Here is a 16,257-nt window from a genome sequence, read left to right as displayed (position 1 = left end):
AAGCAGTGGGTAAATGGGTTTCTAAAGATTACTAGTGGATTTACATTCCAATCGAAAGTTTTTATTTATTATTTTCTTAGTTGAGATGCGCAATTATGTTTTATGTTTTTATTACCTTGATTTAATTGAGTCATGCGAAATTCCAATGTTTTACACATATTGTAAATTTTATATCTTAATAATAACCTTCTAGCTTTTTGGATTCCTTGTTGAATATGGCTGTCTGTTGGAAATAAAACTAGTAATAGCTCTATATATTATAGAATTGTCACGCTGCATTTAGGCAGTTACAATGGATTTTACGCTGTATAGATAGATCAGTTTTCTTCAAAATAGTTTTGTATTTTGACTCCAGCAATCGGCACCAGATGTTGTACCTTCTTTCAGTCCTTATAATAGTCCTTATCAGCCAGGAGGCGTTATCTACGGATTACTGCAACAAGGATCTGTGTCTGCCGGAAATAACGCATATCGCTTGCCGCAATTATGGCGTAAGTTTGGCTTCCCATCAAGTTGCTCAGTAACTGTCTGAGTTTCGCAGGACTTTGACGAGAGTTGTGGCAGTGAAGCGATCATCATGAAGTTTCCCATGCACATGCGTGCCCATCTCCTGGCCGTCCTAAACGATTTTCGGAATACCGTGGCTAAGGGTCAGTATCCGCACTTGCGTCCAGCTTCCCGGATGGCAACACTCCGGTGGCACGAGGAACTGGCCGGGTTGGCCAAGTTTGCCTTGAGGCGTTGTGACTATATAGACGATTACTGCAGCAATACGGATGAGTTCAGCTATGTGTCGTATATATATGGCAGTACCAAGTGGTTGCAACTGGAGAAGGATCCCATATCCGTTTTGGACTTTGTCTTGCAGTTTTGGATGGATGATGTTAAGGGCTGCACGATGGCCCACATCAATGCCGAGAAACCGGCCAAGGATGGGTGAGAGTGAGAGATTCAAGAGGTTGATGTATATCTAATCCACGATTGCAGACAGTGTCGCGGCTACTTCACCCAGCTGGTCCAAGATTTGGCTGCCCATGTCGGCTGTGCCATGATGCTGCGAAAAGGCCAAACGAGCGGACTCTATCAGTACGGTGTCCTATGTCACTTTTCGCGCGGAAAGATCGCCAATGAGCTGGTCTACCGGGCAAGTGCTCATCCGGGAAGTCGCTGCTATGCGGGAACCCACTCCATATATGAGGGGCTCTGCTCACCCGAGGAGCATGTTAATCCCAATGCCCTGCAATTGGGCGAGCTTAATTGATTCGTTCATGCTGCATTTAATAAATCTAGGTCATAAGATAGCTCTACACGTTAGTTAAATTACTTTTGCCACGAGATGAAGATGTGGTATCTGTACCTCTTTTTGTTACCGCTAACTGCGAGCTTGATACCAGAAGATGATCCCCATTGTAAGCCCAATCTCTGCATGAACTCGGAAATTCATGTGGGCTGCTTTCAACCTAAGGTAGTAGCTATCATTACTCGAGATTGTAGTGATTTAACCACCTCATCTGCAGGCAGTAGGTGAGCAATGCGGGAAAAACAATCTGTTCCTGAACGTTAATGGAGCCTTGAAGACTGGCATCCTCAGCAGGATCAACATGTTGCGCAACTATGTGGCCAGTGGAGTGGGCAACTATTCGGTAGCCGCTCGCATGCCGACGATGGGCTGGGATTTTGAACTGCAGAGGCTGGCGGATAGACAGGTTCGCCAATGCGATGAGACGGGAAAGTTTTGCGCCAATACCGACAAGTATCACTATGTGGCAACCACCGAAATCCGTAGCAAGATGGGACGGACCAAGAGCCTTAAAAGTGCGATTTTAGATAAATTGCTGCCGGAGTTGTTTCTGGATGTCATGGGATGCATGATGAACAGTCAGAAATTAGTGCCAGTAAGAGAAGGGTAAGTGACGTAAAACGCCACCTATATCTCAAGAATAGGAACCAGCTTTTGAGAAGGCCTTTTAAAATCTTTTACAAATTATTGTATTAGGTTAAATACTTCGTTTCGAACACATGTTAGTGGGTTTAATATTACATTTTTGAAATTGCAATATTTAACTACTAAGACCATATTTATTTTTACTGTAGAACCTGTGTGGGCCACTATATGCCCCTGATTCAGGACCATGGTTCTCGTATGGGATGCGGCCTTCGTGTGAAAGGTAGGGACGAGAAGGAGTCAAATATTATCCTGCTCTGCCACTTTTCGCGGGCCAGTGTGAACAACCTGGTTCCGTACGAAGAGGGCCAGATTCCTGCCGGGAAGTGCGCCACTGGACCGAGCCAGATGTACCAGTTCCTCTGCAGCGAGGATGAGTACGTCGATGCCAACAGCATGGTGGTGGAATCGAATATGCCGTCCAGCGACCAAATACAAGTGGACATTTAGGGTGTTATATAATTGTACACTTATAAAATAAGTGCTTATGCACTTAATATTCACATAAATACTATTCATGAAATAAAAACCTTTAAAATCGATGACAGCAAATTATTATAACGGATTTAAGTCATGCGAAATGCTAGAAAAATTTGATCAGAACTTATCCATTTTTTTCTGTGTACAAAAGTGTGCCTAATAGTGGGCCTAACCAATTGCTTTACTGATTGGTGGTCAGTAAATGGTCGCAATTGATAGCTCCGCTTGACCGATAATCGATTTGGCCCCTTCGAACTCTATAAGAGGCAGCCTCGGGTGGCCGGAGCTGGCTAAACTGGCTGCCTCGTCGAGATGTTGGACACCAAGTGGCCGCCGCTGTTGCTGCTGCTGATGCTACTGGGCCAGCAGCTCCAGGCCTTCGACTACTGCGATCCCACCCTGTGTCCCGGACCCGAGAGGCACATAGCCTGCAACAATTTCGGGGTAAGATGCATCCAATGGTCAGCGAGCCACGTCGCTGATGACTGATTTCTTTAGGCGCTGGCCGACATCTGCAGTCCGGATGCCCACATTGTGCGGATAACGACGGCTCGTCGCACCATGATCCTCAATGAGCTGAACGAGTACCGCGATCGGATAGCGAGGGGCGATCTGATGGGCTTCAGCCCGGCCACCCGGATGGCCACGTTGCAGTGGGATCAGGAGCTGGCCAGTTTTGCGGAGCTCAATGTGAAACGATGTGCCCTGGTCAATGATCATTGCCGCAATAGCGAGCAGTTCCGCAACGTGGCGCAGGTGGTGGCCGAGGGCGGTTGGCAGGGGGATCCCTTGCCGCCGAGCTCACCCAGCGACCCTCCCAATCCGGAAGCTCCAATTCCGGTGGAGTACCACACGGAAGATGAGGTGATCAAGGCCACGCTGGAGCAAATGTTCGCCGAATACAAGGAATGCAGCATGCGGGACATTATAGCATTTAGTCCGCCCAATAACAGGTAGGTGGAGACGCCTGGATTAAGTATTGCTCACCTGACCAGAATCCTTCGCTTGCGCGTCAGCAAGTGCATTGCCTACTTCACACAGCTTGTCCGGGATAGCACCACCCACGTGGGCTGCGGCATTCTCCGCCAAACCAAGAACACCACCAACGAGGCCGGTCAGTCGCTGTCCAGTGTCCACCAGTACATGACCTGCAACTTTGTCCGGACAAATGATGTCAATGCCCCGGTCTACCAGAGCGGCGATCGTCCGGCCACCGAATGCCGCAGCGGACGGAATCCGGTTTTTATTAACCTGTGCTCCGTCAACGAGATCTACGACTCCTCCAACCTGGCTGGCCTCTTCTGAACTGGCGGACTCTGCAATTCCAAGGCCAATCACTAACTTTAATAAAAATGAAAGGACTTTAATGATTGCTGTCTTTTTTTAGTGGGCGCCTTATACCCACAATATTATACCAAGTATTATTCGATAGTCAGATTCATTATGGAATAAGGACATTGGGCAGTCAGTTAGAAAAATGATATTTATTAAAGATACCAACTAGCAAACATTTTGTGCAATGTTTAACAACCAGTTAAGCATTTAAAGAAAACTTTAGTTTGTTTCACAAATTGTTTTTAAAGCATCTCCACTTATTGGCGAATTAGGGAGATAATTCTATTCTTCTATAGGAACTTTCTTTTTTCTTACTCTGCGTCTTTCTGTTTGAATTGTTCGTTTTACAACAGAGATTGAAAGTTGAGCCAGAGTAGTATCGCACCTTAGTTCCATCACCATTATTATAATGAACCCGATTCGCCCGACGCCACTCACCTGCAACGTGGCATTCAAATTGAAATGTGTTTTCCCCGCTCCGTTTTGGCATCTGCCCGCCGGGTTGCCTACCTATCTATGCACCTACCTACCCACATTCTGGATCCTGGAACCTGCATTCTGCATCCTGCGTCGAGCATCCAGCAGAATCCCTGTTTTCGCACCTCGCCGACTGCCAGTCAAAGTCAGCGGACGCAAAAAGTTCGTTGACAACTTTAGCAAACAAATTTTTTATCGCGCACAGCCAAACACCTTTTCCCTCTTTTTGCATTTGATTCACACATTTTTTTTCAATTTCGTTTTTCATTGTTGGTATGGTGAAAAAATGGTGAACGCAGCGTGAAATACGCAGCAACCGCAAATAGTGCTCACTGAAAAAATACAAGAAATAAATTGCGAGTATTTCCAGCTAAATACGAACAACTATTTTTCTTTTCACTAATGATTTATTCAATTGTAAAATGTGCTCGATTGTGTCCAGAGTTAATGGTAAATCGTATCGTGAGAGTCTTTGCATGTGCAGTATTTAAGCTATTTCATAAAATATTCCAGTTTGGTCCTTGCTCGTTCATCCGTAGACTCGCTTGAGAACCGTAAAAAATGTATAGGTTGTGTTCAGTAGGTTTTGGAACAGTTCCAAAGTGATGGGGCGTATATTGCCCAGTAGTATCTGAAATTAAATTAATTTTACCAGCGGATAAGTAGAGGAATATATGTAGTAGCCACAAATATATGAAAAATCTGTCACTGAACCCTTAACAATGGTTATCGTTATCGTACAAGGATTAATGTAAGCAGGACTTACTGCAGCTGGCCGCTGTGCCCTCATCATCATGAACAGGATGTTTTTGCGCAGTGGAACGTCGAAGGTGAACCACTCCGTTTCGTAGGCTGCGGTGGCCACCGCCAGATTCTGTTCCCTTAACTCATTTGCATACCAATAGAGGGCCAGTATTTGGGCCAGAATCATGTTAATGTACATGCAAACAATTATCAGCTGACTGGTGCCGCTGACCTATGACAAATGGCAGACATGCGTACATTAGGTTCCCTTTGTGGACATACATATCTACTCACGATAATCAGCATAAAGAGCAGCGCACAGAGCAGCGCCGAAAAGGCCATCAGTTCGAATAGGAACATCATGGTGGTCAGCTCGTTTATGTGATCCATGTACTCGATAATGCTCTGCTGGTAACGTATGCAGGCTATGATCTCCTCCCTCAGTTCACGGGGATCGCGATCTCCGTACGGATGCTTAAGCGCCACCTGGCGGAGGCGATGCTGCAAAGCCTTGCACCTCACAATGCCGAACATTATCAAGCCCACAATCAGACTGGTGTACGGAATGTACATGCAACAGCCCATCGGGGTGATGAGCATCTGAAAGATGTACCACATCTCATAGTACGGACTCTCGTACTCATTTAGACCAGGAATTTTGCTGCCAAATGGCAGGACTGCAAAAGGAAAGTGGGTTTTAAAATTAAGAGCTAGGTTGTTCTCAGCTCTTGAACCTATAACTTAGAGCTTTCCAATTCAACTTAAGAACTTTTAAACTCACCTCTTTCGCTGGAGGACAATGGGTACAGACCGAATCCCATGGATGTGAGCATGCCAAAGAACAGATTGCCCCTAGCCATCAACTTTCCCACCTTGTTCACCTGGTCCAATATTTCCGATATATACGAATCGTTCAGATTCAGTAAATCGTAATAGGCCTCAGTTAGTTTTTGGATCAAAGCCAAATATCTGTCGTGATCCGCCAGCAAGAGATAAGCTCGCAGCACCGTATTAATCCAAAGGACGAGCATATATGAGTTACGAATTATCCCGGTTAGTCCTTCATTGGTACTCATCATGTAGACGATTTGGGTGAAGATGTGGAATGAGGCCAGTCCAATGCACACATAACGCCTCAAGTTTTTGTCATAGAGCAGGGCCCAGAATCGCAATATCTTGATATTCATGTAGATTAGCTGAATGTCTTCAAACATGGCTTATAACTTGGCTTTCTAATCGAATTCTGAGCCATCCTGTTTGTGCTTCATCCTTTTATAGCATTCTTATGGGAAAAACTAGTCGGGCAGTTTTTAAAGGACACGACTTGCATGGACTCCCAGCTGGTCTCATTTGGGTGCAATTTCTGCCTAAATTGCCAATGATTTTGCACAAATTTTTACTATTGAATTGCAACATTCATTTGCTGCATTTCATTGGCCACATATTGATTTCTTTTTGAATTACGAGTGAAGGACGGGGTGGAGAGGTGGTCGCCATTAATACAGATTATAGCACTTCAATATATTTTTCATTTAACTTGGAAGCTAATTTTGCTAATGCGTTCCGCTGATAACTCGACTACACTTGGGCTGTATGTTTATTAAAGATAGACCAATTAGCATATAAACTCAATTATATTTACACATAGATAATGCTTATCGATTGGAGATAAAAGTAAAAAACGCTATAAATGATGGCTTGATAATCAGAGGCAGCTTTTCTCAACAGCTTTTGATAGCTTCGTTGAGAGGGCAGCGCATTCAATGTGAAATCAGTTGTGTTCCAGCTCTCGCGATCTACGGTTCAATTAGTCGCTCTCACATATGACATCATGGATCAGTCGATGATAGCACTCGCTTTGTTTATAATACTGCTCGTTTTGCTCTACAAGTGGTCGGTGGCCAAATATGATGTGTTCAGTGAAAGGGGTGTGTCACATGAGAAGCCATGGCCTCTAATTGGCAATATTCCGCTGAAAGCCATGATCGGTGGAATGCCAGTACTAAAGAAAATGATCGAATTGCATACGAAACACACGGGATCCCCGGTATATGGTATCTACGCCCTTCGAGATGCCGTCTTCTTTGTCCGAGACCCTGAGCTCATCAAGCTCATCGGCATCAAGGAATTCGACCACTTCGTTAACCACAATAGCATGCACAACAATATACAGGAGTCGATACTCTCGAAAAGTCTCATTTCGCTGCGCGATGGTCGATGGAAGGAGATGCGCAATATCCTGACACCCGCATTTACGGGGAGCAAAATGCGGATAATGTACGACCTGATCCAATCGTGCAGCGAGGAGGGCGTTATCCACATACAGGAGCAGTTGGAGCTGTCGCAGGACGCGAGCATCGAACTGGAAATGAAGGATTACTTCACGCGATTCGCCAACGATGTGATTGCTACGGTGGCCTTCGGCATCAGCATCAACTCGTTCAGGCGCAAAGATAACGAGTTCTTCCGCATCGGACAAGCCATGTCCAGGATTAGCGCCTGGTCGGTGGTCAAGGCCATGCTATATGCCCTCTTTCCACGACTGATGAAGGTAACTATTGTCCAGATGTCTCTATTCTTTATTAAGTGATAAATTAACCAGTAGACAGAAATAGACGATTAGAGCAACTAACGAGAGTAAACTATTTCATTGGCTTATGCTCATTTCAACTTGCTCTAGGTTCTCCGCATCCAGGTGCTGGACACCAAGAACATTGATTACTTCAGCAGCCTGGTCACCGCGGCGATGAGGTACCGCCAGGAGCACAAAGTGGTTAGGCCGGATATGATCCACCTGCTGATGGAGGCAAAGCAGCAGAGGCTTGCCGATCTGAGTGATAAGTCGAAGGATGAGCTATACTATTCCGAGTTCACCGCCGATGACTTGCTGGCCCAGTGTCTGCTATTCTTCTTTGCCGGCTTTGAGATTATCTCGTCGTCCTTGTGCTTCCTCACCCATGAACTCTGCTTGAATCCCACGGTGCAGGACAGGTTGTATGAGGAGATCATTTCCGTGCACGAAGAGCTGAAAGGTCAACCCCTGACCTATGACAAGCTGACCAAGATGAAGTATCTGGACATGGTGGTACTCGAAGCACTGCGTAAATGGCCACCATCGATTTCCACCGATCGTGAGTGCCGTCAGGATATTGATTTGTTCGATGAAAATGGTCAGAAGTTGTTCTCCGCCCGAAAGGGTGATGTCTTGCAAATACCTATCTTCTCGCTCCATCACGATCCCGAGAACTTCGAGGATCCGGAGTTCTTCAATCCGGAGCGCTTCGCAGATGGTCATGCTCTAGAGTCCCGTGTTTACATGCCCTTCGGAGTGGGTCCTCGCAACTGCATTGGCAATCGAATGGCACTGATGGAGCTCAAATCAATAGTATACCAGTTGCTTTTAAATTTCAAACTATTGCCAGCTAAAAGGACTTCTCGCGATTTGCTGAACGACATAAGGGGTCATGGTTTGAAGCCGAAGAATGGCTTCTGGCTGAAGTTCGAGGCACGTCAATAAAGTCTTATGCATCGGAGCCAACTAATCGAATGCGGTTTTTCAATTAAAACTCATAGGCAGCCGTTCATTAATCAAGTGGCTGGATTTTTCAATTAATTTAAGCTGGGTGTCTTAAGTGAATCGCGAATTGAAAAGAAATCTGGTGAAGAAGTGCTGGTGACATGCACTGGATGGAAAAACTCGCTCGCTGGTTGTCCGGTCCAGTGGCGCCGGAAAAACCAAAACTCCGGGAAATCGGGAGCAGCTGAGGGGCCAAAAGTTTTTGACATTCTCGTTATTTATGTGCTTCGAGGGTATTTAGGCAAAAGTTTTTCGGTCCGCCTAAGCAGTTAATACGATATTGATTTATTCGCAAGTCAACAGCTGTGAGATAATAAATATTATGCAGCTCAAATACATATTTGGAATCTAGCGACTTGTTGTCCAGGGCCAAAAGTTTCTGTTTTGATTCCCAGATTTGATTTATAAAGCGGCCAGCGATTAAGCTTTGATCCAGCCAGACTTTTGGCCAACTTTTATAAGCTTAAAGTTGATGGGGGTGGCACATAGCCCAGGGAGAAGTAGCTCGGCGACTTTCCCTCTCGAGGGAAACAACAAAAGTTTTGCCCAGGCGCGGGAAAGTCAAAGTTTTTCTTTGCGTTTTGCATTTTTGCCGCTCTGGATAATTATTTTCCTTGCCACTGACGTTCGACAATTTTTTTCAGCACAGAGAGAATAATTTAAATGAGACAACAGCAGAATTGTATAAGCTTTAAACTGGCGAATAATAGAAAAACCATATTAACTATAAACAAGTGTTACAAAAGGTATTTCATTGAGAAAACAAACACCACGGGCGTCAGTTAAATACAAACAAGCAGCGCAATTTGAAAAGCATCACGTTAATTATCTGGCAATTACTGCTAATGGAAAATACGATAGGCAAATATAATTTTACATATGTCAGGGAGTAATATTTCACAAAAACCAAAATATTCATTTTCGATTTTATGTTATGTAAAGGATGTGAATTTACAAAAAACACACTAGTGTATCTGCAGAACAATAAACATAAATAAATAAATGGGCTTGTAAGGCTGTTTGCCAAATTTGCTTGGGTCCACCACGTTTTTTTGAGCCCATAAGACGACAAGATTTCGTGTCCTTGAATGTCCAGTAAGTTGTGCAGAATCTTGCAATTTGCTGGCTTACATGGTAAAGGCAACATGGGAGCTGGAGCAGCCGATGCGGCTTGACCATAAGCCGCTCCATTTGCATAATTATTCATTGCGCAGCATTATGAGCATAAATAAAACGATGCTCCACTGCACAGACACACAAACACACAAACACCACACACACACACATACTCAGAAAGGAACATGTGAGGATAATGCCTTGTGGGACATTATAAACCCTTGTAAGCGCCCCAGAGTATGCAACGTTTTTTCCTTCATATTTATTGTTGAACATTTTTTTTAGGGCCCCAACTATTTATGGCCCACATTACCCACTGATGCACTTGCAATCCGACTGCAGCTGACTGCAACGGAATACCAATTGAAATAATAGTGCAAGGGAAGATCCAATCAGCCGCATAAAGATTAACAACGCACCAAAGTCGAGTGCACTCAGCATAAAATGCGGTTCAGCTGGTGGAGCCAAGTTGCTAGAAATTAAATTCAAAGTTCAACAAAGCCGCAACTATTCTCATAAAACTGACATGCCGGAATCCCTGTGTTCGCGCGCTGGAGTCTCAGATTGTGTGCCGGTGACAACCTTAACACCGAAATACTCAATTAAATAAAGTTCAGCTCGAAATTGCATTACATTTATGGACGTGAGTGCGTGGCGTCCTGGCGGCAATGTCACTGCGTTTCTCGCAGCAGCCGCGTGTTGCACAAACTTTTGCCACAAAAATGTGCGTATATGAAATCGCATGTGTGGGGCAATCAGTGGTGTGCCTCGCAAATCCATTTCAAGAGCGATAATAATAAAGTTTGCCAAGAAATGCGGAGTGGTTTAGCCTGGAAAACTCTGACTGTATGCAGCACTTTAAGGTATAACTTTAATATTTGAGTTTATGAAATATAAAATGCATTTAAAAGTTAACTAGATTCTCATACGAACAGTTCGCTTAAATTTGCATTTAGCCGTTTAAATTTATATTAAATGCCATATTATGACGCTGATTAATAATACTTTTCCGTGCACTTCACTCATAATTTTGTGCGACGTCGCATTCCATAAACGGAAATTTAATTAACATTGAAGCGGCCTAATTGAAATAATTGCATTTAAGGCTTTAAGCCACTTTGAACTCGATGCGGTGGATGTAGCAAGTGGGTCGGTAACTATTGACAACCTGCAGACAAAGCAATTAATTTAATTCACAAAATTCGACCTTTGCGTATTCTATGTAAATGCATGTGTATTTGATATATTCACAGTAACATTTTGCAGATAATATGCAGCCAATTGTTGGCAGTTTGCGGTTTTGCACAGATACCCAGCTCTCGATGGATTATTGTGCCACGCTGTGTGGCCTTTGCCACTACTTAGTGAAATTGCCCACCGAGAGTCCTGTTCGTGGCATGCCGCATTAAAATTGTACGCAAATAATTTATGTCCTTTTGGGTGGCTGGTGGGAGTGAGTGTGGCAGTGGAAGAGACCAGTTGATTTAAATTGATGCATGACTTTATTAGGGGATTATAATCCGAGCGATACAAATTGATGGGTTATCACTGGCCACCATGCGTTTCGCAGTTTACGTTCTCTATGTGGTCCCTAGGAGTTCCACTTGATCCGGAATACAATCAGGCTCGGATTAGTTTCAGCTCTGTGGGCCATTTTGTCGTTTTATTATTTCCCTTATTTTCCAAAAGACCGGCCATAAATACGAGCACATTTATACGCACACATCCTGACACATCGTGTGCTTCCGTATTCCGACCTTTTATGACAGCCCAAAGTGCCTACTTATAAAATCAAAATCATAAAAAATAATGTTAATTTCAATATTGTCTCATTAAATGTGTATAAAACTCCAGCCGGTGAGCATGTGTGTGATGAAAGAATTTTCGTGATGGCCGGATGGTGTGTGGTGGGGAATTTGTTCATTTAACCTGCCTCAACGTGATGGGCCAACGCACAGTGGAGCAACATTTGACTAAAAGGGTAATAAAAAAAGACACTTTGAATTTATATATGTATAAATGTTTGATGTATTCGAATTATTATATTGTTAATTAGCTATAAATATATTTTTGGATTGCATTTATTGTACAATATAAAATTGTATTTTTATAAAACATAAAGGATATGTGGTTTAGCTTAATAATAATTTCTGAATACGTTTACTCCCGGCTTAGAACTTTACCACTGTGCTGGATTTTTTTCTCCGCGGAGTGTGGGTGCGTGAAATTTAAATAAAACGTGCGATTGTCGAGCAGCTGTTGCCGTTTTTCTCCGTGCGGACGTCCTTTGTTGGCGGAGTGAAGGGGACGCAAGGACGAAGAGCATAGGACGAAGGACGAGGGACGACGTACAGATCGACGGGCCTGACAGTTGAGAGTAACGCACATGCACACACGCATGGTGCTACGCACACATGTACAAACAAGTCCTCGCCGGATGACGGCACACACACGGACGCACAGTGGTCGGGAAATGTGACAGGATGTCATTTTGCAACGCATCCGAAACATAAACACACGCTTTTCTTTTGTGCTCGCCCACACATAAATACATATGTGAAAATTATGCTGCTAAAAGGCGGCAAATGCCTGCATTAGTCCCGCTTTCCCGCCATACACTCCCCCCATTCGGGGGTAAGTTTTCGGAAAACAAGCGAAACTAGAAAATTTGCATAAGCGCCGCTCGTTGGCTGGTCGCATTATTATGGGTTTCACTGTGTGTTTGCGCTTAGTTATTTAAAACACACGTAATATTCATAATATGACGCAAGTGCGTGTCGTTTTCGGAAAATTGCAAATTGTGCTTAGCGCCCGGGAAACTTGTTGATTTCGGTCTCACGTTTATTTTGGTAGGTATCCTTTAAAACTTTGCACTTTGAAATGCAAATTTGCCTCATTTTTAATTAAACATTTTTGTAAAACCCATACTGAACCATTTATCCAACGTAAATGATTTAAATGGCCATATTAAATAAGGAAATACATAATGTATAAGCACTTCTAAACATTTTAAATACTTCCCCAAAATGGGTTACAATTTCACAATCTAGTTAGCGTCTATTTAACGTATTTAATATGTTATTGGTTTCCTTTAAGCCCTAAAGCCGAACTAACCCAAGTTCGCAAATGAAATTCGTAAATTTATAATTAATTTCCCGTTTTATTGGATTTAGTCTCCCTGGGCGATTTTCAACCCAAAAAAAAAAAGAACGCTAAATAATAGACAACCAAATGAGTCGATGCTATTACTTATTTTGGCTTTTTAACTTTTGACCACATATTCAAATATGCACACAATTAATTTAAATTGTTTTGGTTTGCTGCTCTGTTTGATTGCATTTGGCAGGTGCAATAATGCAAAATTAGCAAGTTAATTGAATTTGAAAGTGCAAAGGCAGCGCAGTTTGTATATTAGGCTCAAAACTGCATTTGCTTCGAAAAATAATTATATCATAACATTTGCAAAACACCCAATTATGAATGTATTTATTTACCAAACCTTTTTCCTTATCTTCTATTTGCACGAATATGTTTGCCAATTCAATATGCTTAATTTAATAAAGCACTTTTAATGACAACATTTATATATATTATATATATTTAATTATGAAGGGTGTTTGCGTCAATAAAACATATTACTACACACGTGATCGCACAATCAACCATGAGGGCGATAAAAGGTCAATTCCTCCGCACTATATTCCCTTCATCTACTCTCCTTGCATATTTGGAATTTCAATTAACCTAATTTAATTGAAACTATGTCTGCAGTCAATTGTGTCTAATTGTACACAGTAGTTGTAGACACGTGCTTTCGAAGTAGTTTAAACAGTTTATTACAAATAAGTATTATACATTCAGTGATGAAAAAGTGACAACTACAGTTGTCAGTTGCTAAGAGGTAAGGTGTAGAATATTCAGTGTTATCAGTAAGACTGCATGTTTGGATTTTATGCTTTCACCTCAAATGCAAAGCAAGGCCTTGTTGAAGGCCAAATCCACTTATCTATCATCGTTAACCTTTGACGACAAAGTTCTGCCCTTGGTTCGTCCCCCCGAGGCTTGCCTGTACGTCTGCCTAGCACCACTGTGGATGGATGTTTAGTTGGCATAATTAAAACAGAAATCAAGCCAGACGATGTCTCTGCAAATACACCCACTAAGCTGAAATTGCACAAATAATGATGGAGTTGGCAAACTTTTGCTTACCTGGGATTACATCCCCCCTTTGTTTATCACCCCCCTATGCACGAGCCTGGAAAAGTCAGTCAACAGGGGGTTTGAGGGGTGTTGGGGGGAGCTGTTATTTAAATGCCGGGGGCTTATTTGCCTCATGTTGCCGGGGCTTGTGTCATTTGGCCTATTGATTTTTGCAGGTGGATAGCCTTAAATTTGCCAACTCGAGTTTTGGGCCAAAGAGTCTAGGAATCACTCGGGGCTACGTGGCACACGTCAAAGTTTGTCTTTTTGAGGGCAAATAAATTTAATAAGCGCGTTCAAGTTATAAGTTATGCCAAAGTTAGCCCAAGTTGGGCAATTTTATTATGGCAGTAAGTGATTTTTCCTTGTGTGTTTGTCGACTTTATTCTGTGGCAGCCTCGTAATTAACTGGCACAGGCGTTGCATACTTTCCAGCTGCGTCCTGCAGCCAAAAAAAAAAAAGAGGGCACAAGGATAAAGAAATAGGTCCTTGCCCCCTTTGTAGCCTGGCTCTCCACCATATTTCATTAGCCTTATCGCGCTTGTAGTGCTCCGGCCAGAAAGACTAATTTATGGGGCATTTATGGCCACATTGCAGACCTATTAACAATGTGCAGTCAAATTTAATTTTAGCTACAACCAGCAGACCCAAAAAAGAAAAAAAAACAAAAACATTCGAATTTATGTGACAGCGTTTGAAATTTATTTGCTGCAACGATTACGTACAACTGGCGATGGCGATGGCGATGGCTATGGCTATGGCTATGGCTATGGACATGGAGATTGGTGTCTGCAGCGCTCTCTATAAAGTTCCATTGACCCATTTTGGCCCAGTATCTGGCCAGGCCAAGAGCCAAGCTTGCACAGATACTCACCAACACACAGACACCGAAAGGGGACTAACCCTTTAGCATGCAAAGTTTTTTGCTAGCCAACCGACAATGTGAATGGGCGAATGTTCCCAGGACGAGAACTAGGACCAATGCACAGGCGATTAGTGCGCCATTTGGCCGTCTTTAAGCTAGTGTTTATGCAGCGACCAAAGTTCAGGTTTATCTGATAGATAAGGCACTCAAAAGGAGGAGAAGTTCTAAATGAACATACTGGTAACTTTAGATACTGGATAACAGTGCGTATGAGTGATGCTGTAGGAGTTACATTATTTTCAACAGAGATATACATTTAAGATACATGTCATTATTAAGAATATAATATAATTGATTTCTAAAAGGAATCAAAAGCAATTCAAATGCATTTATTTCTTTGTAAAGTCTCACAAATATAGACATTTAATAAGAATTCGTTGATCATAGCTTGGCCTTTTATAAATATGAACGTTTTGCTAATGACAGCGCTATAGTTTGGTATCTATTCATGCCCCTCTGGCAATTTTATGCCATCGCATAAACGCCATTTTATGAGCTACGTTCGGTGGCATATACATATATACACTCTTGGCCCAAAGAGAGACTGGCATGTGGCTGCTGTTATTTACTGTTATTTGTTTAGCCGGGTTCCTGTTTATTTTTGGGCTTATTTGTTGCCATTGTTGGCCGTCATTGTTATGTCCGGGACTGCTGAATGCCGGCCACTGGCTGGATGGTCGGTTGACCATTTTGTGCCGTCGCAAAATGAAATATTCAAGTGCGCATTAGGCCCGCATGTCCCAGTTGAAAATCGAGAATTGCCGTTGCAGTTGCAGTCTCTGTTGCAACTGCATCCAGCTGCATCCAGTTGCACCAGTCGCAGTGGCAGTGGCAGAAATACCCAGCTGCAGAGCAGCGGAGTTCTTGGTAATTGCGAAATTACCACAAGTCTGCATGCGGCTGCGTTGCAATTGAAATGGCAATGATTTTTACCCCCTCGCTCACTCGCCATATGTTGATTTCAATTGATTCTTGCTTTGTGGGCTGCTGTCTGCTTTGCTGGTTTCAATTTTGGTTACACCATTATCCCCTTCGGTGGCACAAAGGCATATTATAAATGCCTCACTCCTGCTTCGATTGGCTTAAACAGCAGCATTAAAAGTTTAAGCCATTGTTGTCTGCTCTCGCTTTCACTTGATCCCTGTTTGGGATCTTTCTGCCCCCCGGGCGTGCAACATTTTAAAGTTTTCCCATATCTTCGGGCATTTGCAAGCATATTGCCCATCAAATGGAAATCATCATCATTGGGTCCCCTGACATCGCAGGGATGAAACATTTAGTTATTTCAAAATATCAGCGATCAGTAAAATTAACGAAAATACATAAAATTAGTACCTAAGAAAGTTCTTACAGGAGTTTAGTTTAGTTTAGTTAGTTGCACATAATTCAAGATCACATTTCAACACTATGAACAAATCACTACTGTAACTACGTTTTCTGTTCGCTTAAACCTGCTT

General features: G+C 43.0%; 5 protein-coding genes, 1 long non-coding RNA gene and 1 other non-coding gene across 9 annotated transcripts; 5 read left to right on the top strand and 2 right to left on the bottom strand.

Moving 5' to 3' along the window:
- Positions 1-38: 38 nt before the first annotated feature.
- Positions 39-1,195, bottom strand: asRNA:CR45468 (antisense RNA:CR45468). Its single transcript, NR_124531.1, has one exon.
- CG30486 (uncharacterized protein) lies at positions 341-1,300 on the top strand. The gene is made up of 3 exons (NM_165953.5): positions 341-491; positions 542-936; positions 988-1,300. The coding sequence occupies exons 1-3, from the start codon at positions 369-371 to the stop codon at positions 1,259-1,261; spliced, it is 792 nt and encodes a 263-aa protein (NP_725234.2). The 5' UTR covers positions 341-368; the 3' UTR covers positions 1,262-1,300.
- A 29-nt stretch (positions 1,301-1,329) lies between these two features.
- On the top strand, positions 1,330-2,486 carry antr (antares). Of its 2 annotated transcripts, none has more exons than NM_165952.3 (3): positions 1,330-1,444; positions 1,518-1,906; positions 2,095-2,486. In NM_165952.3, the coding sequence occupies exons 1-3, from the start codon at positions 1,337-1,339 to the stop codon at positions 2,393-2,395; spliced, it is 798 nt and encodes a 265-aa protein (NP_725233.1). In that variant the 5' UTR covers positions 1,330-1,336; the 3' UTR covers positions 2,396-2,486. The 2 variants fall into 2 exon arrangements, with proteins under 2 accessions (NP_725233.1, NP_001246284.1); NM_001259355.1 differs by having other exon boundaries at positions 1,330-1,465.
- A 251-nt stretch (positions 2,487-2,737) lies between these two features.
- On the top strand, positions 2,738-3,790 carry CG17575 (uncharacterized protein; the record flags this gene model as incomplete). 2 transcript variants are annotated; one of them, NM_136977.2, is made up of 3 exons in its annotated part: positions 2,738-2,869; positions 2,924-3,378; positions 3,442-3,790. In NM_136977.2, 3 exons carry the CDS (start codon positions 2,738-2,740, stop codon positions 3,728-3,730), a joined length of 876 nt encoding a protein of 291 aa, NP_610821.1. In that variant the 3' UTR covers positions 3,731-3,790. The 2 variants fall into 2 exon arrangements, with proteins under 2 accessions (NP_610821.1, NP_001188917.1); NM_001201988.1 differs by having other exon boundaries at positions 3,421-3,790.
- Positions 3,791-4,629: 839 nt separating this feature from the next.
- Positions 4,630-6,669, bottom strand: Or49b (Odorant receptor 49b). Its single transcript, NM_078997.3, has 4 exons — positions 5,763-6,669; positions 5,276-5,658; positions 5,004-5,213; positions 4,630-4,868 (listed from the first exon to the last, which is right to left on the bottom strand). Exons 1-4 carry the CDS (start codon positions 6,193-6,195, stop codon positions 4,767-4,769), a joined length of 1,128 nt encoding a protein of 375 aa, NP_523721.1. The 5' UTR covers positions 6,196-6,669; the 3' UTR covers positions 4,630-4,766.
- Positions 6,670-6,775: 106 nt separating this feature from the next.
- Positions 6,776-8,521, top strand: Cyp9h1 (Cytochrome P450 9h1). Its single transcript, NM_136976.2, has 2 exons — positions 6,776-7,532; positions 7,662-8,521. Exons 1-2 carry the CDS (start codon positions 6,813-6,815, stop codon positions 8,496-8,498), a joined length of 1,557 nt encoding a protein of 518 aa, NP_610820.1. The 5' UTR covers positions 6,776-6,812; the 3' UTR covers positions 8,499-8,521.
- Positions 8,522-9,483: 962 nt separating this feature from the next.
- On the top strand, positions 9,484-10,101 carry lncRNA:CR44453 (long non-coding RNA:CR44453). The gene is made up of 2 exons (NR_124530.1): positions 9,484-9,897; positions 9,960-10,101. It is a non-coding gene; the product is annotated as a long non-coding RNA:CR44453 (long non-coding RNA).
- Positions 10,102-16,257: the final 6,156 nt, after the last annotated feature.

The sequence above is a fragment of the Drosophila melanogaster genome, chromosome 2R, assembly GCF_000001215.4.
Source record: "Drosophila melanogaster chromosome 2R".
NCBI classification, from domain to species: domain Eukaryota; kingdom Metazoa; phylum Arthropoda; class Insecta; order Diptera; family Drosophilidae; genus Drosophila; species Drosophila melanogaster.
Note: the sequence above shows the minus strand (reverse complement) of the source record. Positions and strands in the feature narration are given on the sequence as shown.